General features: G+C 43.7%; 1 protein-coding gene across 1 annotated transcript in view; it reads right to left on the bottom strand.

Moving 5' to 3' along the window:
- The window catches only part of col17a1b (collagen, type XVII, alpha 1b), a 78,752-nt gene that overhangs the window by 29,917 nt on the left and 26,060 nt on the right, over positions 1-22,775 (bottom strand). Inside the window, exons 18-39 of the mRNA XM_083774240.1 lie at positions 16,656-16,775; positions 15,139-16,029; positions 14,701-14,733; positions 14,575-14,601; positions 14,298-14,324; positions 14,105-14,167; positions 11,855-11,959; positions 11,569-11,631; positions 11,076-11,111; positions 10,884-10,937; positions 8,983-9,018; positions 8,826-8,861; positions 8,155-8,217; positions 7,799-7,834; positions 6,522-6,593; positions 5,854-5,880; positions 5,694-5,729; positions 2,399-2,434; positions 1,812-1,892; positions 1,395-1,430; positions 1,196-1,294; positions 985-1,038 (exon numbers count right to left, since the gene is read on the bottom strand). Of these exons, the coding sequence (XP_083630366.1) occupies positions 985-1,038; positions 1,196-1,294; positions 1,395-1,430; positions 1,812-1,892; positions 2,399-2,434; positions 5,694-5,729; positions 5,854-5,880; positions 6,522-6,593; positions 7,799-7,834; positions 8,155-8,217; positions 8,826-8,861; positions 8,983-9,018; positions 10,884-10,937; positions 11,076-11,111; positions 11,569-11,631; positions 11,855-11,959; positions 14,105-14,167; positions 14,298-14,324; positions 14,575-14,601; positions 14,701-14,733; positions 15,139-16,029; positions 16,656-16,775 (2,031 nt within the window). The remainder of the gene's footprint in view (positions 1-984; positions 1,039-1,195; positions 1,295-1,394; positions 1,431-1,811; positions 1,893-2,398; positions 2,435-5,693; positions 5,730-5,853; positions 5,881-6,521; positions 6,594-7,798; positions 7,835-8,154; positions 8,218-8,825; positions 8,862-8,982; positions 9,019-10,883; positions 10,938-11,075; positions 11,112-11,568; positions 11,632-11,854; positions 11,960-14,104; positions 14,168-14,297; positions 14,325-14,574; positions 14,602-14,700; positions 14,734-15,138; positions 16,030-16,655; positions 16,776-22,775) is intronic.

The raw sequence follows: 22,775 nt of genomic DNA, 5'->3' as shown, positions 1-22,775 counted from the left end.
GGCCGGTGTCTCTCAAGACAGACTGTTGCCTGAGGAACAACAGGGGAGGCGCTGTTTTCCCGAATATTTGACGATGGGATTCTCAGATTGCCGGTGGAGAGGTCCAAAATGTTCGGAATTCCCAGAAAATATGTAATGTAAATGTAAAATGTCCACGAAAATCTTCATGGGGGCCGAAAGGGGCCCTAGGATTCTTCATGGGGGCCATGGCCCCGTGGCCCCCACAGACTCTACGTCGCTGGGTAGAACGCTCCCAAAACAAATGTAGTCTCTGTGACACATCATGGGACCGCAATTTGCATTCAAAGATGTTCCTAGAAGCTTTGTCATTGGTCGGAAAAAAAACCTGGTCGCAATGACTAACCAATCAGGAAGCAGACAGGCAAATCGACCAATGACAAAGCTTCTAGGGAAATCTTTGATTGCAGATTGCGGCCCCTAGATGTGTCACAGTGACTACATTTGTTTTGGGATCGTTTAACCCATTGCTGACTCTCTGAATACCAACAAAAAATAAAAGGTCATTACATTTTTGACATTATTGCTCATAGCAGCTTTAAAGGTATATTCAGTGATTTCACTCAAAAAACCTTAGGTTTCGTTTTTGGCTGGGACCTAAGCCTTTCATCCAATCAGGATAGAGAGCCAAAAACGAAACCTAAGGTTTTTTGACCCCCAGGGGTTAACTGGGGACAGGGAGGAACTCCTTATATGGCCAGCACACTCTATAGTAGGGAGGATTATCACAACAAAACAAAAAAAATAAGTGATATTTGAATTAAGTGAAATCACTGAATATACCTTTAAGTTCCCATTGACAATGAATGGAGAATTTTACATCATAGTGTCTGAGCGAATATGCATAGTGTCTATTTTACGTCATGATGATGTACGATGATAAGAGCGTCCCTCACTTCACACAGGTGTGATTTCTTACAGTATCAATCAACCAATCAATGAAGTGTGTTTGAGGTGTCGTGGTACCTGTCCGTCCAGGTTGTCCAGGAGGTCCCGGTGGTCCAGGTGGGCCTGGGACTCCTGGAACAGAACCAACAAACAAACCATGTCACATGCACTGGTGGAAAGTTTTATTAACCCTAGAACACTAAACATATTATTATTTTTGTAGATTTAGATTTTTTTATTACTAAACATACATTCACCACCTAAGCTCTATATCATGACCAATACTCACGTTCAGCTCTGGTTGCGCTCAGGGTTTCACTGTTCACGGTCCTCACCGTTAGCCCTGCCTCACCACGCTCTCCTCGTTCTCCTTGGACACCTTTAGGACCTGAGAATTGGCAACAGGTCCTACAAGTTAAAACACTCGCCATTACCTTATTAACTGTTTACCAGATGACTGGGAGAGTGTAGTATAGTAAGTAACCTACCAGCTTGGCCTGGCAAACCAGCAGGGCCAATTGGGCCTGAGGAGATAAATAGTTTCAAGTTATAACTAAATTAGAACTTCATTTTATGCTTGGTTGTGAGCAGGTGCCACTCTCCGAAAATAAGCCATCTACAAGCTCATGTGTTGTGAGCTTGTAGATCGATTTATACTAACCAAGTGCAAAACCAGCCATTACGACGCCATCAAAGCGCACCAATTTTAGTCGACTTTAGTCGACTGAATCAGCTGTAGATTTACTAAAACTAAATGACCACTAAATCATCTCAGATGACGAAAATATGACTAAAACTAAATTGAATTTTATTCAAAAGACTATGACTAAAACCAAATTAAAAAAAGTGCTGTCAAAATTCAACATTCAGATGTTATCAAAGGCATTTACTGTAATTGCTCACACCTGATATTCCAGGAGGTCCGGCGGGGCCAGGAAGTCCGGAAGAACCGGGAGGTCCAGGAATACCCACTGAGTTCCCACCGGCTAGGGAAGGATCACCACCAAGTTGGATAGGATTTTGAAACAAGTTGAACGTATTCATTTCTGCATATCGTTGCTGTCGGGCAGAAACCTCATTCATATCCATATTCTGACCTTCATAAATTAATTCCCTACTTGATCACACTACAGCGGGCCCAGGCACTGGTAATCCAGTCTGGCAGTGTGGCCGCGGGTTCGACTCCCGATCCCGACGGCCTTTACTGCATGTCACCCCCCCCCCCCCCCATCTCTCTCCCCATTTCCTGTCAGCCTACTGTCTGTCCCTCCATAACAAATAATATATTATTAAATTAAAATAAAGGTGAGAGCCACAAAAAAAAAATATATATATATAGCAGATCAACAAACTCGAAACAAGACCTGTTTTGAGCTTGTAGACCTGCTACTTTTGCTACTTGGACTTGGATCGTGAAAAGTAACAGTTCTGGACGCATGAGGTTTCCACCAGACAGAGACAGTATAGGATACAAGTCAAGCCCAATTTATACCTGCATTAATGACTCTTCCTGGTCCACCTGCGTCACCTAGAAGGGACAGAGATAGAGCACCATTCATTTGATGTGAAGTGAACCGGTTAATTGTACTGGGGATGCCCATTTAAGTACCACAGTCTGAATCCAAATTTCATTCTGACCCCTCCACGAAAAGGCCTCGTTGTCCTGACCCCTTATCTATCATTTATACATTATGGATAAATAGTGTGGACTTAGACAGTTTTTCGTCTGTGGCATTCTAATCGATTTCATGGCTTTTAATTCACATACACCTCGGCATGAACCATTCCACACCTTTAAATTCATTCTCCTCAGAAAATCCAGTTTTCCAACAGTGAGGCTCCTGTTGGGCTTTTATGTGATTTTAAAGAATATAGGTGGTGCCATCTTGCGAGGTTTTCAGCTATTACTATGCCTTCTATCATAACACGGAGGTGGCTCAGGGGTAGAGTGGCCGCTTGGCAACTGGAAGGTTGAAAGTTTGATCCCGGGCTCTCACAGAGTTAGTGTCGAAGTGTCCTTGAGCAAGATGCTGAACCCCTAATTGCTCCAGATGAGCAGGTTGGTGCCTTGCATGGTTTCCGCTGCCATTGGTGTATTAACCCATTTTGGGGCGGGAAGTGGGAACCCCTTTTGGTGTTAGCATTATGTTATGCTTTAGCTATTGAAAAATAGCAGATCTACAAGCTCATAGTGCGCCACCGAGTGGCGCGCTACGAGCTTGTATAGGTCTGCTATTTTTGAAAAATCGAAGAACCACTGACATAGAAACAGCTTTTTCAGAAAACTGTCAGGATGTAGAAGACATTTTTAGAATCTGATCTCAGGTCAAAATGGGTTAATGTGTGTGTGAATGGGTGAGTGTAATGCATAATCTATGTGAAGCGCCTGTAAAGCGCCTTGGGTAAAGGCGCTAAATACTGTAAATGCAATTATACCATTCCCAGCAACACAAGGAAGTGGTGTTCAGCAAGCCATCTGTCTCTCAGTATGGTCACATCATCTAATCTAATTCACATTCCATGTCGGCTTACGTCTACTCCCAATTGAGATGACTCCGATTAAGATGGATTTAATTACTGTGAGGTTTGGTGTGTAACAAGTCATTTATCCTGAGGGATGTCTTTGTGTCTCGTGACCTCGACTTGTTGTTTATAACTGGTTTAAACGTGGAGACAACATAGCCTTTCATGACTGAACTTTGACTGTCAGACAGTGTGACCAATATGTTCGGTCAAAGGAGAAGGTGGGGCTGCTGTTTTATGCCCAGATCAGTGACGTCAACACATCTGAGGCACAATAATTATGCTCAACTAGAGCTAGGCCAATTCTTTCTTCTCTATTGATTTCCCATGTGCCCAAGTAATTATTTCACTAAATGATTAACCCGTTTGCAGAGTTTTTGTAGTTTGTGACAAAGAACCTCAATTGCTCCATGTATTTATTGACAACATATTAAATATGTGTCTGAGCAAAAGTGTATTATTATTGTTTTTGATTCACCATAATAAGGGAAATGCTACAGCATTGACCACTGTGAAATATTTCTACTCAGGCCATTGCCATAAGGTCTAAGATAATGCCTTTCTTTATCCCTAGGGTTGACTGTCTGGCCTGTTTCTCTATTGAGCCAGTTTAACCCAATTTATCTGGAAGAACCCACAGCGTCTGCCAAATGTCTCTCCTCTGGTCCTCTTGGCATTATTCCAATCTCTCTATTTTAAGATGTTTTTGTCTCCCAAACATTCAAATGTCACCTTCACTGTGACTGTGTCACTTTAGACATGCCATTATTTAGCCACTCTTATAGGGATTGTGACATTAAAAAAAAGGTTTTGGAATTGTTCTTATTTTTTTTTAGGTTTTCTAATCTCAATTGCACCCAAAAAACATGAACTTTTAACATTCAGTAGATTTTTCTGTGATCTGGGGTTTTCTGGCTCAAACAGGTGCTCTGATTTGCCGGCAGTAAGTGATGTACGTAAGACCCTGCAAATCCCATATATGTCAATGGGATTTGCCAGCAGATGTCACTGTTTTCACTGTGTTGCCTGTTTTCATTGTAGCTCAAAGGGCTTCCAAACCCCAAAGAAAACTTCAGACCACAGAAAATCCACTGAATGTTCAAAGTTCAGGTTTTTTGGGTGTAATTGAGGTCATAAAACCTAAAAGAAAAAATACAGCCAATACAGCCAATGGTCTGAAGCCAAGCCTTGACCCAGCAACTACAGAGCCATATCCAATCTTCCTTTCACTTCCAATATCTTGGAGAAAGGAGAAACTCCTAACTAAAATGTCCCGCCTGACAACAATGATAGCTTTGATAAGTTCCAGTCTGGTGTCAGTCTGAGACACTGCTCTCCTTTCAAAGTTCGTCCTAATGTATCGTCTCTTAGTTAACCCATTCTGACCTGAGATCAGATTCACACGAGGTTTCCACTGGACACACACTGGTCTGATTAACCCATTCTGACCTGAGATCAGATTCTAAAAATGTCAGTCGATTTTTCAAAAAATATGAGCTTGTAGATCTGCTATTTTTCAATAGCTAAAGCATAACATGATGCCAACACCAAAATGGGTGCCCGTTCAGAAAAAGCACTTCGTTTAGAAATGTGTGTTCTTTCTTTTTGTGCAAGTTTCACGTATATATTCTATTTGTTTTCTAGTTTATTGTTTTTACTTTTTATTTCCATTTATGTCATGGTATTTTATTGTAGAACACCTTGTAACTCTTGTTTCGAAGGCCGCTTTATAAACAAACTTACATTTGTTTGTTAAGAAGATAATGTCCACAGACTGGCTCTTGTGCTCCACAATTTTTATTACCTTCTTGGTGGTAATATGATTAGCAATACAAAGTGAGCAGACTTTATTTTCTTATTTTAGGCTGCTTTTCTATCCAGAACCTGGGATTTTATCGTTTGGTTTGTTTTGTTGACTTTTGTGCTAGAACACTAAAGTTTTTTAACTTTAGTGTTCTAGCACAAAAGTCAACAAAACATGTGAGTTGGGGAAATCAGTTGATGCGTCTATAATAATATAGATGGATCAGCTGAGTGGCCCAAATCACTCTCTCATTCACCAATCACATTCACACGAGCAGGGGCAGTGTTGGGGAACCAGTAAAGCATGCAGTAGCTTTGGACCCCCGAGGCAAAGGTCAAAATGTGAAAGAAAGACGTTATCATCAAATACAACTGTATTTGTTGCATTTGTTGTAATGTAATACATGTCTCAATTCCTTTGACCTGATATAGGTAAATAGTAAAGCCGAGGGTGGTCTTACCCTTGGCGCCTGGCTGTCCTGAAACTCCTGCTATTCCTAAAAAGCAAAAAGCGGAAACGTTTTCAGTGTTATGGTGTCACATTAGTTAGATAATGACAATAAAAGAGACACTTCTTCATAGCTATTACAATAACATCCACTACGTATGTTAGAGCCATACCTGGTGGTCCTTGAAGCCCAGGTACGCCTATAAAAGAGGGGTGTATTTTAGCACAGTTCCATGGATTTAAAGCATACTAGAGCATACTTGTAAGATGGTAATATTGTTCCTGCTGTTCTACATTCTCACAGAATGAGGCTTCGATCTTTGCCTTAATATTAAATATTCCGAGCTCTCAATGCGTAGCAGATGCATTGGGAGGTTTCTCATGCAAAACATTCTGCCACAGTCTGTAGACATGCTTGGCTTCTATGGAATCCAAGTGGCTGAGATCAGACATGACTGAGAACTTGAATCCATGCAGTCCATTATCAATAGTAGTTAGTTGACGCTTCTATTGTAGGTACTGTAAAGACGGTACTGGTCTGGTTTGTCACTGTAGTACTGTACATGGGAGCCCATCATCCCTAGACCCTAACATTAACCCATTCTGACCGGGCAGCCATTTTGGTGTTAGCATCATGTTGTGCTTTAGCTATTGAAAAATAGCAGATCTACAAGCTCATATCGCATAGCTCAAATCGAAGACACTATTAGAATTTGATCTCAGGTCAGAATGGGTTAATAATGAAACTGTCAGGATGTAATAGATTTTAGAATCTGATCTCAGGTCAGAATGGGTTAAGGACAGTACTGTACTGGTCTGGTCTGTCACTGTAGAACTGTACCTGGGAGCCCGGCATCCCCAGGAGGCCCAGATGGACCTCTGAGTCCCGGTGGCCCGGCGGGTCCGTGGTCACCTGGCGTTCACAAAGGAAAGAAAGAATCCATTCATTACATTTCAAGGACCCAGTGTTGATTTTGAGAGCACATTTTGATGTCGATTCAGTCATAGTCCTTTGACAGGAAAATTCATTTAGTTTTAGTCACATTTTTGACATCTGAAATGTTTTAATTTTAGTCTAGTTCTCGTCGACTACATATCATTAGATTTTGGTCAACTAAATGGATGTATTTTCCGGCTCTCGCTGGTGTCGTCATGCCACTTTACACTTGGTTGCTTGCATGCTGAAAATAGGCGATCTACAACAAGCTACATGAAGAGCACCCAATACAAGCGCAACCAAACATAAAATGACTTGTCCTTTAGTTCTACTGGATCTCCTTTCCCCTAGCTAACATTTTAGTCTAGTTTCTATTTGTTGTTGTTGCATCTGTCAGTATATTTAGTCATAGTTTTAGTCATCATAGCTTAGTTTTTATTTAGTTTTCCTCAATGAAAACATTTGAAGACATTGAAGACATTTTTCATCATAGTTTTAGTCGACAAAATCAGCACTCGGTGTATAAATGGAACCACATGGACCTGAAAGGGTATATAGAGCCCTACGGCTACGGATCCCAGGTCAGTTAAGTAATGAGGGGTGTGTGTTGTAGGAGTAATGAGGGGTGTGTGTTGTAGGAGTAATGAGGGGTGTGTCTTGTAGGAGTAATGAGGGGTGTGTGTTGTAGGAGTAATGAGGCGTGTGTCTTGAAGGAGTAATGAGGGGTGTGTGTTGTAGGAGTAATGAGGGGTGTGTGTTGTAGGAGTACTGAGGGGTGTGTGTTGTAGGAGTAATGAGGGGTGTGTGTTGTAGGAGTAATGAGGGGTGTGTATTGTAGGAGTAATGAGGGGTGTGTGTTGTAGGAGTAATGAGGGGTGTGTGTTGTAGGAGTACTGAGGGGTGTGTGTTGTAGGAGTAATGAGGGGTGTGTGTTGTAGGAGTACTGAGGGGTGTGTATTGTAGGAGTAATGAGGGGTGTGTGTTGTAGGAGTAATGAGGGGTGTGTATTGTAGGAGTAATGAGGGGTGTGTGTTGTAGGAGTAATGAGGGGTGTGTGTTGTAGGAGTAATGAGGGGTGTGTGTTGTAGGAGTAATGAGGGGTGTGTGTTGTAGGAGTAATGAGGGGTGTGTGTTATGTGCTGCAATGGAGGAAGCATCGTGTAATTCTATAAATCCTTTACCTCGTGGTCCTTTGGCACCGTCATTTCCAGCGGGCCCTGTTGTGAAGTGAAAGGAAGGAAGAAAGAAAGAAAGAGACATCTTTGAATACTTGAGAGGTCGCTCGAGTCGAGTAGTGCAAATACAGTGCATTCATAACAAAACAATAACAATGACATATTGTGGTGACGTGTTTGGTCTCGGTGATATCGGTCTGGCCATGCCAAAACAGACACATGGGCAGAGTTTCTAATATCGGCGTGGGATATCATATATTCCATGAGACAGGTGCACGAAAAGCCAGACCTACCAAGTTCAGTACGAACTCTACGCATGTTAGGTTTTTGTTTTGACTGCGGGGGTCGACCCATTCACTCACCTGTTGGTCCCTTGGGTCCCTTCTCTCCCGCTGGCCCCGACAGTCCTGAAATACCAGGTTCCCCTGGAGGAGAGGTGGAAAGTACAGTAGCTAAGTACATTTACTCAAGTACTGGACTTACTGTAAGTGTGAGGTTCACATTAAAGGGTGTGTTTGATGATGCAAGTGTCTGATGTTTGCAGTTTGTCTATACAGTACTGTGTATATATATATATATATCGTCTCTGTTGGTTGTAAACCTTATAATACAACCGACAGAGGCGATATATATATTTTGGACATATGCACATCCAAAACTATTTCAAATTCAAAAGTAGCAGATCTACAAGCTCAAAACGTGTTGATTTTGGATCTTCTACTTTTGATCTTTTTGTGTGACGCTGTAGTATGATCAAGTGGGTGCGTTAAAACACTTTCAGCGCGCCCTGGTGTTCATTAGAAATGACCGCGGGCAGCCAGGGTGTATTCGCACCGACTACTTCCGCCCACACAGCCCAATACGACGAGATGAGGAGCAAAAGGTTTTACGAGCGGCCGCCGACATGTCTTAGTTTTCACCACAAGCGGTAAATATGGCTGCATGCGATCACTATATCTGCCCGACAGCGACAATATGTTAATTATCTGTTGACAGCAATATTCATTTAATGTTTTGCACATGCTGCACTCACCTGATGAACCGCGTAGTCCCTTATCTCCCTGGTCACCTGTAATGAACATTGATTAAATCACCTTTTACAAATATCTGTTGTAAAGCCGTCTACAGGCAGGGCCATTGCTTAATAAGCCGTCAGATTGTATATATTTAGCGATGTAACTTAAACAAACCTTTAATCCCCTGAGCTCCAGAAGGCCCCCTCTCTCCTGCAGAGATGAATGTTGGAATGTTTTCATATAACGCCAATGAATCATCTGTGTGCTTGATTATATTAAGTCCATGGAGAACAGTAAATATTTGATCGGCGGTTCTTAGACTTTTTAACCCATTCTGACCGGGCACCCATTTTGGTGTCAGCATCATGTTATGCTTTAGCTATTTAAAAATAGCAGATCTACAAGCTCATATCGCGCCACCGAGTGGCGCGATACGAGCTTGTAGGTCTGCTATTTTTGTAAAAATCGAAGAACGACTGACATTTTTAAAATCTGATCTCAGGTCAGAATGGGTTCATCAGACCAGTGTGTGTCCAGTGGAAACCTCGTATGAATCTGATCTCAGGTCAGAATGGGTTAATGTCAAGGACCCCCAATTTGGGCATGTATTTCGGCCACGGACCCCCAAAACTCTGAGAGGGTACAAATCGAACCAAACGGACGCGTTATGATTAGGCCCTGATTGCACCCATTAGGATCCATTTGTACACACTTAAGAGTTACAGACATGTAATGTCCATTGGTTCCTAGTTCCTACCTATCCATCATTTGCTGGGGAGCTGTTACCAGTCTTAAAGGACAACTTTAGTTTTTTTCAACCAAGGTTCATGTTTTAGGTTGTTATTAGAGAAACTAAAAGATGAGTGTTAATTTCTTTCATTTGCTGCTTTCTTTAGTTTTAGGGATTTTAGCTCTTTTTGACAGGGGGGCGGGGGCATTCGAGCATGGGGCTAAATATGTATTCTTTTACCAAATTTGATGGTGATTTATTTATTTATTATTTACTATAGTCCTAATATACCCCAGGAAATTACATCTGGCCACAGAAGATCACAGGATCTACTGAATGTGAAGGTATAGCCTACTGGGGGAAGGCTTATACTGTGTGTATAGGCTCAATATGTCAGTTTGTCACGTTCAATAGATCCTGTGATCTTTTGTGGCCAGATGTAATTTCTTGGGGTTTATTAGGACTATAGTAAATAATAAAAAAATAAATCGCCATAATATTTTGTAAAAAAATACATATTTAGCCCCATGCTCGAATGCCCCCGCCCCCCCGGTCAAAAACTGCTAAAATCCCCAAAACTAAAGAAAGCAGCAAATGAAAGAAAATGAACACTCACCTTTTACTTTCTCTAATAACAACCTAAAACATGAACCTTGGTTGAAAAAAACAAAAGTTGTCCTTTAATTAAAGAACTAAGAAGCCACGTTTCTTCATTGATAGCTAGAAGCATTACACCCCTGGAAGCCAGTCAAGCACCTCTTTGAGATCCACTGATGTAAATGAACCATAGACTGTAAAGAAATATGGACAAAGCGTTCGCCGGGTCTGATATGGACGTAAAATGAAGCCAGTCAGTCCTTGTATTGTAAATCGCCATCTTTCTAGATCCGTTTTGGCCCAGCTGGCCATTGGCTGGCCCAGACAACGAGGCGGGACTTCCCCCCCCCCCCCTTCTTCTTAGTTGGTTTTTATTTTGACTCGAACGGGGGGTGGCTCCCGTTCATAGACTGTAACGGTAGCCACGCCCCTCAGAACAAACGCAACTTTATGGTCATTTTTTTAATAAAATAATGGGACCATAATTTTCCCAAAAGAATATTATGGCATGAGAAATTTGACTTTAAACTAGTGACTGGAAGCAGAAAGTATTCATGACCATGTTTATTAAGGTAATACAGTCTAGGTGAATTTGGGCCCAAATACATGGACCTCTATGGGGATATGGGTTTAATTTGGGCCCAATGACAGCGCCACAACAGGCCATTATATGAACTTTCAGGATGTCCCGATTTCCTTAGTGGCTTCACAAAATATCTGTCTGACTGCCCCCCTGAAATGAACATACCTTTAACACCAGGTGGCCCGGCCTCGCCTCGGATACCTTGAGGACCTTGTAAACCTACGGTACGACAATAAGCATGACATGAAACATCAAATCTGAGGCCACTCGAATGTTGAATTCAGTCAGAATTGAGTTGATGTTCAGTTTGTCAGGGTCGCTCTGCGCTGACCGAATGGGAGGCAGAGATAAACTGACCTGATACTCCAGTAAGTCCATGGACTCCAGGTGGGCCTGCAACACAGAGGAATGATCCACGGTGACCCATTTATAGGAGTTGAGGCCCCTTGGGCTAGAGTATTTGTTTAGGCGATCGTTTTGTCTGAAACATTCTGGGGGGGGGGGGCGGCTAATAAAACTAAATATACAATAACTAACCACAAATCTCACTTTAGAATTTCGTCATTAAAAAAATGATGGTTGCAGTCCACCCTAGCCCAGTGATAAATGGCCAGTGTTGATGAAAAATGCGGTAGACTTACCATTTTCCACTTCAATGCAAGTGCACGTTGCATAATTGCAGTTATATTATTCGCACAAGGCATGAGTCATGACTGTGTCCAGCGTCAGACCATAAGAAAATTACATTGACATTTTGTCAAGAGCATAAAAGCTAACATACAATATTGGTATTGCTATGCATACTGTACAAAGATATGTTATGTGCAACTGTGTTAAAAAATGATCTCACCTTTAGGTCCGATCAGCCCCATAATGCCCATAGGGCCAGGAGCCCCGGCTTCTCCGGCATACCCTGCATGAACAAACACAACATGTGAGCTTGTAGCTTGTATTTTCAGCATGCAACCAAGTGTAAAATCAGGCATTACGAGTTCACGACACCATCGAGGCCCGCCAAAATACATTTTAGTCGACATTACAAACTGTAGATTTAGTCGACGAAAGCTAGACAGTAGACACAAACGAAAACATTCCAGATGACTCAAATGATGAACAACACTAAAATAAAGTCATACCTCTTTCTCCTTTCTGTCCAAAGCCTGGTTGCCCTGAGTCTCCTCTGGCTCCCGGTGGGCCTTCCTGGCCCCTGCGACCTTGTTGCCCCTCCGATCCCTGTTCCCCTGGTCAGGTGCATTACAGACAGGGCATTATACAGACTGTCCCCCTGGTCAGGACATTATACAGACTGTCCCCCTGGTCAGGACATTATACAGACTGTCCCCCTGGTCAGGACATTATACAGACTGTCCCCCTGGTCAGGATATTATCCCATTCTGACCGGGCACCCATTTTGGTGTTGGCATCATGTTATGCTTTAGCTATTGAAAAATAGCAGATCTACAAGCTCATATCGCGCCACCGAGTGGCGCGATACGAGCTTGTAGGTCTGCTATTTTTGAAAAATCGAAGAACGACTGACATTTTTAGAATCTGATCTCAGGTCAGAATGGGTTCGTCAGACCAGTGTGCGTCCAGTGGAAACCTCGTATGAATCTGATCTCAGGTCAGAATGGGTTATACAGACTGTCCCCCTGGTCAGGTGGATTATACAGACTGACTGCATGTCCCCCCCAAACGGTGTGACTCCCTACCCTCCTTCAAAACCGCAATAAAAATGAGCACCTGTCTGCAATCTGCAACTGGACCTAGACAAGTCTTCTAAAGCTTGACACCAGAAACCGTATAATAAACAGGGGAAAACATGTTTTAGGCTCCTTTTCCACAGAAATAACTTTTAGAACTACTTCCGTTCTAGATTATTGGAACCTTGGTGCTTTCACGGAACCGGTGGCCATTTTCTGGTTCCAGTTCAGGAGCAACTTTTAGGGTTCTGAACCAATTCATTTTCAGTGGAAACACTCTGAACTGGTTCAATATTTAGGCAGGAAAATGATCCACTATACATCTCAGAGTAAACTATTGTACTTTTACTCCAATTATACAAAAACTTTAGTTACTTCGTAGATTTTGATTATTATTACAAAACACACTATATTTCAGCCCTATGTATGAAAATAGCCAATCTACAAGCTCACAATGTGTCGCATCGCAACACCTTGTGACCTTGTAGATCTGCTATTTTCAAAAGATTTGTATATATTTTATTAATTTGAAAACTTGTAAAAGTGAACATTCAGCATAATGAGTACTTTCTACTTTTGGTACTTTAAGGACATTTTGATAACAATACTTTTTTTTTTTTTTAAGATATTTTTTTGCGGCTTACGCCTTTTATTGATTTTTGAAGGGACAGACAGTAGGCTGACAGGAAACGGGAGAGAGATGGGGGGATGACATGCAGTAAAGGCCGTGTCGGGTCCGGGAGTCGAACCCGTGGCACACTGCGACTGGATTACCAGTCCGGTGCCCAGACCGTTACGCTACGGCCTGGGCCGATAACAATACTTTTGTTGTACTACTAATACTAATACTAACTAATACTTGTAACAGTATTGTATACAATATATTCTACATTGCAGTATTGATACTTAAAGGACAACTTTCGTTTTTTTCAACCAAGGTTCATGTTTTAGGTTGTTATTAGAGAAACTAAAAGGTGAGTGTTAATTTTCTTTCATTTGCTGCTTTCTTTCGTTTTAGGGATTTTAGCAGTTTTTGACAGGGGGGCGGGGGCATTCGAGCATGGGGCTAAATATGTATTTTTTAACACAATTTTATGGTGATTTTTATTTTTATGGTTTACTATAGTCCTAATAAACGCCAGGAAATTACATCTGGCCACAAAAGATCACAGGATCTACTGAATGTGACAAACTGACATATTGAGCCTATTACACACAGTGTGGCTTCCCCCCAGTAGGCTACCTTCACATTCAGTAGATCCTGTGATCTTCCGTGGCCAGATGTAATTTCCTGGCATTTATTAGGACTATAGTAAACCATAAAAAAATAAATCACCATAAAATTGTGTTAAAAAATGCATATTTAGCCCCATGCTCGAATGCCCCCGCCCCCCTGTCAAAAACAGCTAAAATCCCTAAAATGAAAGAAAGCAGCAAATGAAAAAAGGTTAACTCTCATCTTTTACTTTATCTAATAACAAACTAAAACATGAACCTTGGTTGAAAAAAACTAAAGTTGTCCTTTAAGTAATATTTATTAGTACCTTTTCCACCACTGGCTAATATGGCGATGACGTTGACATATGGCCCCATGCAGAGCTCTATGTATTCATGTCTACATTATGACCGGAGTACTTGTAACACATACAGTAGATATGCTTCTGAATTGTACTGTTTCTGTACCTTGGATTCCCTTCTGTCCTTTAGGCCCTTCAGGCCCTGCTGGGCCCATGTTACCAGCAGCCCCTGAGGTGAAAGAAACATGACAGCATATTTATTATCATTTACTACCATTCAGCGCAGATACTTGACAGGAAACAAGTACAATGCATGTACTGTAGTTTTAACAATCCTCTACTGTCTATCTTTGACTTACCTACAATGCCAGGTAATCCACTATCACCTGAAACGGAAATGAACTTCATTAGGTTGATATCTTTCAGTGAATAATTAGCCAGTTAAACGGTGTATATACTTCTTTGTCTTACAAGCTCACAACACATTGCAACTCGCAACGAAGCGTGTTGTGAGCTTGCTGTACTGTATGTAGATCGGATTAGATTTTCACCAAATGTTTGCCTAGAGATATGCCATTATTTTAAGGAGGTGACGACAAGGAATCATTTAAAGTGAAATGATTGTCTCTTGCTAACCTTGCGGTCCAGGGCTTCCTACATCACCTGGAAAAAACAAAACAAAACAGAATGAAGGTAAACTAAAGAGGAGAAAAAGGGCAGAAATGTATCAGTTTGATAAATAACTTTTAGTGGACATTTTACCTTTAGCTCCTCTCGCTGAAGTTGTAATAAAAGCTGTGAAAGAACAGAAATGGGTGTTTTAATCTCGGTATAAAGATTAAAAATCTCTGCCGTCAAGGAGCACTTTCTTCGAGCTGGAATAAATAATAACTAAACCTCTGATCGAGGTTCAGGCTCAAAACTACAGCAAATGGAGACACGACAACATTCTTGTCTTGTCTCAGTCGGCTAATCGGTATTTATTAAGCTGAAGGGTGTCATCTAGCAACGGACTCACGGCCCTTTTGGCAATAAGAAATCCACAATTCAACTGAACTATGAATGCCAAAATGCACAGTTCAATATTAAATCAAGAACCGTTGCATCTTGCGTGCGTGCGTGTGTGCGCAATGCATGCTTAAATGTGTGAAGATGTTCAAACGCTCAAACGTAATCCATGAAGTCGGTGTTGTGACCCACCTAGGAACGCCTGTGACTGCAACTCCGCTCTTAGCAGTTGCTGGATGTTCCTGTGGAGTGCAGCCTGGTCTACGTATCCTGTGCCCACTCCAACCCCAGAGCCGGTAGCGCTGCCCGCATTGACGCCAGTGTTGCTGTCTCCTCCACTCCAGCCGGTGCCATACACGAAGCCTGCGCCGGCAGCGCCTCCGCCGGTGCCAACGCCTCCACTTTGTCCGGTGCCATACACGACGCCGGTGCCCACGTTGGTGCCAGCGCCTGCACTGCTACCAGTGCCACTGGCCTGGCCAGTATATATGACATGATGAGTGCTGCTGCTGTGAGTGGCCACTCCGCTGTTGCCCGTCCCCGTGCCACCAACGCCAACACCATGTATGTGTATGTGAGTGTCTCCACTGCTGCCACCGGCGCCGGCGCTGCCACTGCTACCGGCGGCGCCTCCGCTCGCGCCGGTTCCTCCGCCGTGGCCGACGCCCAACACGATACCGGTGCCGTGGCCAGTGGCGCCTCCGCTTCCGCCGTGTCCGGCGCCAGCGTACACGACGCCCGTGCTGCTGCTGCTGCTGCCACCTGCTCCCGTGCCCAACGCAGAGCCGCTGCCTCCACCGTGGCCAGTGCCCGCCGCGCCGCCGCCTCCTAATCCGCCGCCACCGATGGCGATGCCAAGTCCAGTACTGGCGCCTCCGGCGGAACCAGCAGAACCAGCAGCACCTCCAGTAGTACCAGTACCAGCACCACCACCAGCGCCGACCACGATGTTCGTTCCTCCCGCAGAGCCAACTCCGGCGCCAACGTGGGTACCTCCGCCTCCTCCTCCGGCGGAGGCCAGGAGCAGGGTGTTGTCGCTGTGTCCAGCTGCACCTCCTCCCGCGACGGCACCTCCACCTAGGGCTGGCACCGTTACAAAGTTGACGATTAAAAAACGATTTAATGATTGTGCTTTTTTTGGCATTGAACGTTGGACCATATGAATAGAAAGAAGAAAGATTTTCTGTTTGAAAAAAGATGGCACTGGGAAGATATGACAATTTCTCTAACCGAAGAAACACACCATTATGGAAAGTTAAGGATTTTTATTGAAATAAAACAACGGAGGGAGGGAGGATGCAAATGACCGGTACGTTGCTGGAATCGTGTGTACGTGAAAATCATAGAAGCTTCTGGGTTGGTTGGGCATGCTATATAATCATACTGTACATCATCACAATTGGCGTCCTCACTTCTCAGCGGCCAATCACAATTGGCGACCTCACTTTTCTGTCCTCACTTTTGAGGGCCGCTAGCCCCTGCTACTATATACTTAGTTAGTGTTATGTTTTGTTTTAAAAACGCCATTCACAATGAAGGAAATTGCGGAGATAGCAGTTCTACAAGCTTGTAGTTCTGCTATTTCAGCTTATTTTTGTTGTATGAAAATTGTCCAACATGGAAAAGATTGACAATCATGACGAAATAATTGCAGTTATCTCCAATAATTGCGATTGGACGACTATGTACTAAACTGTGACAGGCCCTACCTGCACCTCCAGCGGCGATGTAGATGTCGTTGCTGGACAGGCGGCTGGTACGAGCGGCGATGACCGTGGACTCCGCCTCCAGGGACGCCACGCGGTTCTTCAGCTTCCTCACGTCCTCCGCTGAAGAGACAACACGGAGACGTGGATTATTTATACCATTCTGACCTGAGATCAGATTCATACGAGGTTTCCACTGGGACACACACTGGTCTGATTAACCCACTCTGACCTGAGATCAGATTCTAGAAATGTCAGTCGCTCTTTGATTTTTCAAAAATAGCAGACCTACAAGCTCGTAGCGCGCCACTCGCTGGCGCGCTACGAGCTTGTAGGTCTGCTATTTTTCAATAGCTAAAGCATAACATGATGCTAACCCCAAAATGGGTTCCCGTTCAGAATGGGTTATTATTCATTCAAAGATTCTGTACTTTGAACATAATAACATAAACATCAATAAAACCAGTGTTGATTTTTTACAGCAAATTTTGATTGACTTTTTTTTAGCGCCTCAATGGAGACCTGATTTTACACAGTTAGTTTTCGTCAGTGATCTTCGTCACAGTTTTAATCGACAAAATCAACACTGAAAGTATAATCATGCGTAAATCCAATAGTGCTGGGCCGATCAGCGCCACATTTATTTGGCACGCAACCAGTAAGCCAGAAGGGATTCCCTTCTCTCTGAATGTTTAAAACCGGCCTCATGGTGATGCTATATACGAGCCCGTTTGACCTTTTGGCCTAATAACTATTGAACTGTATCATATGTACATTTCAGCCGGTAACATGTTGTGTGAGCGAACATTTCGTGCACAGTTCAGTTCGGCAAGTCATGGACCGTGACGCGTGTCTGCCATTTACAGTAGCATTTTATTCAAAACACACTTTTTGGTACTCCCGAGTCCTATACATTTGGTCCAAAACCCACACGAATCACTCCAAAACCATTATATAAATAGACCGTGAATTCAACATCCAAAGAACCCTTAAACGGAATCACATGTTGAGGGGCCTCTGTTGGGATGCAGCTGTTTTCACTTTCACTGCTGAGTGACCATAATAGGGTGTTTCCACTTTCATTTCTGCCCATAGGGGGCGCCACACGTGCAAAAGTAAGTTGAACCATCTCCTGTTTCTGTAGCGTGAGGCAGCTTGATGTACAAGTACACCCCCTGGACATGACGCTATAGTATGTCGCAGGGACTTATACCCCCAATCCAACCCTTGATGCTGAGTGTCAAGCAGGGAGGCACTGGGTCCCATTTTTTGAGTCTTTGGTACAACATACACAGCCCTGGTTTATTTACCGTAGTAAATCATGTCTGAACTCAACTGGTACGGAACAGATCCATATACAAAGTGACCATTAAAACATTCCAGTGGAGACACTGTAATTAATGGTTCAATACAAATAGTTAAAAAGGTCCTTCTGCACACCTAGGAGCACACATAGGAGCAGTCAGTATGTCTGCCTCAATGCAGATGCCGTAATGACAGCGTTATTACCCCCTCTCTCTCTCTCATTAGCAGGCAACAGTGCGGCACTCTCTCTCTCTGTTTCTGGCACAACAGCGCCCCTACTGGTACTAATAGTCATACTGGTGCTTATTAACCAACCATAGGCACATAGGTGAACCAACACATTGGTAGGTGAACACGGACATTGCTGTTCCTTGGAGTGGTTGCACCACACAAAAAATTCTAAAAGATATAATGTGTAAATAAATAAATAGGCCTACATCGATGTTGGCGGCATTTGATCACAGTGAAGCCTGCTAAGGCTTTTGGGGGTGAAAGGGTCAACAGTCAAGTTCACAATCTTCTGTAGGTAAGGGTCAAATTCTGACCTGAGATCAGATTCATACGGAGGTTTCCACTGGACACACACTGGTCTGATTAACCCATTCTGACCTGAGATCAGGTTCTAAAAATGTCAGTTCTTCGATTTTTCAAAAAATAGCAGACCTACAAGCTCGTATCGCGCCACTCGGTGGCGCGATATGAGCTTGTAGATCTGCTATTTTTCAATAGCTAAAGCATTTTGCCGACATGATGCCGACACCAAAAGGGGTGCCCGTTCAGAATGGGTTAAGACTGAAGAGAGTTACATTCCACATGCAAAATTTAAACGAGATCATTGCCGTCTGTGATCACTGATCACACTGTGCTGTCGAATAATGTTATTTAAAACATAAAGTATACACTTTGTCTTGAAACGGTCCGAGGTCAAGGTCACACGAAGTGTGACCTTGGATAGTGACTCACAATCCAGGTGACATTTGAGGAAACAAAGGTGACGGAGATTAGGGACGACATGATGCAGCAAAGAGCTTCAGGTTGAATTCAAACCTGTGGCTGCCGTGCAAGGTCTGAGCCTCAATGGCACACGCTTTGCACGGTCAGCCACTGGGGCATGCCAAAACGGCATATCTTGGGATTTGCACAGTGTTTAGCGGAGGTATTCACTCTGCTGAGTACAACAGAACCTATCTAGTTTCTGAAATGTCTTTGAATGTAGTCCAGTGATAATCTTCAATATATCCTGAATAACAGAACAAAAGTTCCCTGGAATTGTCTGAGGGGAAAGTGTTGAAAATGGCCTGTACAGTATGGCCACCGCATTGACATCCTACTATAAGGCAATGTTTTCTAAATTTTCCTTATGCTTTGAGTAGCATGTGACATATCAAACCAGGGGGGTTTTCATGATTCTGAATCTATTCCAAGCATTAGTTTTGCATGTTGCTATGGCCAAATTTAGCCCAATCAGTGTTGCAATTAGTTTGAGGTTGATCCTGTATTTTCCATAGATTTCCTGTACTAATGTAAAAAAACAACAATGGAAACCAACCCAGCAAGGGTACAAGTGTACACATTTCTTGCTCATCTTAGCATAACGGTGTTACCATGGGTGGTTATGTAGCACTGGAGTAGCTGAAAATGACTCAAACTGACGGGAAAAACAAAACCACAAAGAAGAAAAAAAAAAGACCATGACAAGAAGTGAGTCACAGATTACACACACAGCATGTAGGATGGGTGGAGAAAATTAAACAAGACTGGCAGGAACACCAGAGAGTAATGGAAATTACTAAGAGAAGCACAATGCAACCTCAAGACATACATACTGTAAGTTACATTTTCAATGCTTCATTAGAAAGACTATTTTCAAATAGCCAAAGTATATAAAAGCGTTTAAGTGGTTAATTAACTAATGAATTAAATATTGTTATCTTGTTTGATAAGCTTCATTCAAACAAAGATAAAGAAAACTGGGGGAACAGAGAAGTAGGAACATGCAACGCATGTAGGTCTCCAGGCTGAAATCAAACTGGGGATGTTGAGATCATCATCATCATTTTTCGACCGTGGTCGAGAAAATGGATTCCACAATGCTACGCCAGACTTCCCGGTCCTTCATTGCCACCCCCAGTTCCTGCCCACTGAAGCATGTGTCCCTATAGCGAGGACATCGGGGAACGACAGCTTTCTACCTCTGGTCCGCCTTTGAGGCAGGACTCCAGAGAAGAAGGGAAGATATAAACCTCATTGTCAATTTGTCAGCTGGCCTCCAACTGTGTTGGTCTTTATCTCAACGAGACGAAAACTGAATACGTAAACATATGTAAATTCAACAATAACCACATTAAAAAAACACTTAACAACACTCCTCTGAAACGGGTTGATGACTACAAGTATTTGGGTTCATATATATCTTCTTCCCAAAAGGACTTTAAAACTAGGGTATGGCCTGTTGAGATTATGTGGTCGATGCACCATCCAACAGACATTGTAATGCCCATCAAGTATATTTTTTAAATCTATAATTTATCTGTGACGGGTTTGGCCACGAACCCCCATTTGGAAAGACTTTGTGCTAGACACCCCCATGAGAGAAGATTTGTCAACGTTAGTTCCAAAATAGCACATCAAGCTCCTAAATCTGCTATTTTCCTGCTATAAGCCAAAAGGGCTTACAGTAAATATTTAAATATTAAGATTTCAGCTGGAGACCCCCTGGAGAACCCTCAAGGGGTCCCCCACTGAGGCCTCACATTAAGCAGCAGCGCCATATCTTTCACTCTCAGACAGTGATTGTCCATCTCAGGGGGAATCTCCCACGACTAGAAACAAAAGTCACTGCTCTGTGTGTGTGTGTGTGTGTGTGTGTGTGTGTGCGCGTGTGTGTGTGCGTGTGTGTGTGTGTGTGTGTGTGTGTGTGTGTGTGTGTGTGTGTGTGTGTGTGTGTGTGTGTGTGATGTCATGCAGCAACCATTTCTGGAGCTTCTCCACGATAATGAATAGCAGCCTGCCGTTTTAGTGGCCATGTGACACGGTCAGCTCATGCTCAGGGTACATTTTCCAGGGATATATTATGGGCATTTCCTGGCCCAGAACTGTTACAAGCACTTGTGAACTGAACACAATGTGCTTGTAAAAACGTTGTTTTTGTTGAGCTTGTAAAAAAAAAAAAAACAACAGTTCCCATTAGCCTAAGCTCCAGAGACTTTCACTTGCTGACGTCACAGGCCAGGGAGTGTCTGACTGTGTGTGTGTGTGTGTGTGTGTGTGTGTGTGTGTGTGTAAGGGTTGGTAGAGGTTCTTCGTCACAGGAGCGGGAAGTGCTGACCACGCAGGTGGAACTCCTTGGTGAAGTTAGGTCTTGGCGATATGTTCATCTTTATGGACAAGTTAAGATAGCTTACTTGTCAGGTTTAGGTTTGGATTCTCATACAGTATTGATTGAAGATTGGAAGATTTATGATCAGGCAGAGAATGGTTCTGGCGAAGTGCCTTATAAAAGGGTTGGGGTGACGTCACGACTAGGCGGGCTGAGCGGCGAAGAGCCGGACAGGCTGATGAGCGGCGAGGAGCCGGACAGGCTGAGCGGCGAAGAGCCGGGCAGGCTGAGCGGCGAAGAGCCGGACAGGCTGACGAGGCAGGCTGAGCGGCGAAGGAGCCGGACAGGCTGACGAGGCAGGCTGAGCGGCGAAGGAGCCGGACAGGCTGACGAGGCAGGCTGAGCGGCGAAGGGTTAGGGTTAGGGTTAGGGTTAAGGATTCGGGGCCAGGGTCCTTAGGCGGTTGACGTACATCGCAGCAGCCTACCTGGGGTACCACGATATCCTTTAGGGGTCAGGGTCAAGGTCAGGGTTAGGGTTAAGGATTCGGGGCCAGGGTCCTTAGGCGGTTGTCGTACATCGCAACAGCCTACCTGGGGGCACGATATCCTTCACCGTTCGGTTCAATTTGAACCTCGCCCAGGGGAGGGCGAGGCAAGTCATCAAGTCATCAAGGCAAGTCAAGGCATCAAGGCAAGTCATCAAGTCATCAAGGCATCAAGGCAAGTCATCAAGTCATCAAGGCAAGTCAAGGCATCAAGGCAAGTCATCAAGTCATCTTTGGCCCTTCCCGGAGGCGAAAGTGCCACCGGTTTGGGAAAATGGAAATGGAATGGAATAGAAAAGGAAAATACTTTATCAATCCCCCCAGTCTTCCGCTGCGACCGAATCTCGGTTTGGTAGGCGCTCTCCGTCTTGGCCTAGGGAGGTAAGGGCTTCAGGGTGGGGAAAGGGAAGCACAGTCATCCTCAACTTGCAGTTCGATTCTGACCTCGTCCTGGGAGGGCGAGGTCAAAAGTCGCCGACTTTGAAAGGATCAGTCATGGTTTAAGACGTCCCGCTGCGACGAAATCTCGGCCTGATCATACTGTAAGGGTTGGTAGAGGTTCTTCGTCACAGGAGCGGGAAGTGCTGACCACGCAGGTGGAACTCCTTGGTGAAGTTAGGTCTTGGCGATATGTTCATCTTTATGGACAAGTTAAGATAGCTTACTTGTCAGGTTTAGGTTTGGATTCTCATACAGTATTGATTGAAGATTGGAAGATTTATGATCAGGCAGAGAATGGTTCTGGCGAAGTGCCTTATAAAAGGGTTGGGGTGACGTCACGACTAGGTAAGCGTGACGTAACCCTGACAGTGTGTGTGTGTGTGTGTGTGTGTGTGTGTGTGTGTGTGTCTGTGTGTGTGTGTGTGTGTGTCTGTGTCTATCCCTGGCCACCGGCCGACCGATCGATTTCAAATTATCCGTGTGTGACGCAGATGACCTCGTGGATGTTTTT

The sequence above is a fragment of the Protomyctophum parallelum genome, assembly GCF_964188405.1.
Source record: "Protomyctophum parallelum genome assembly, chromosome: 10".
In the NCBI taxonomy this organism is placed as follows: Eukaryota; Metazoa; Chordata; class Actinopteri; order Myctophiformes; family Myctophidae; genus Protomyctophum; species Protomyctophum parallelum.
Note: the sequence above shows the minus strand (reverse complement) of the source record. Positions and strands in the feature narration are given on the sequence as shown.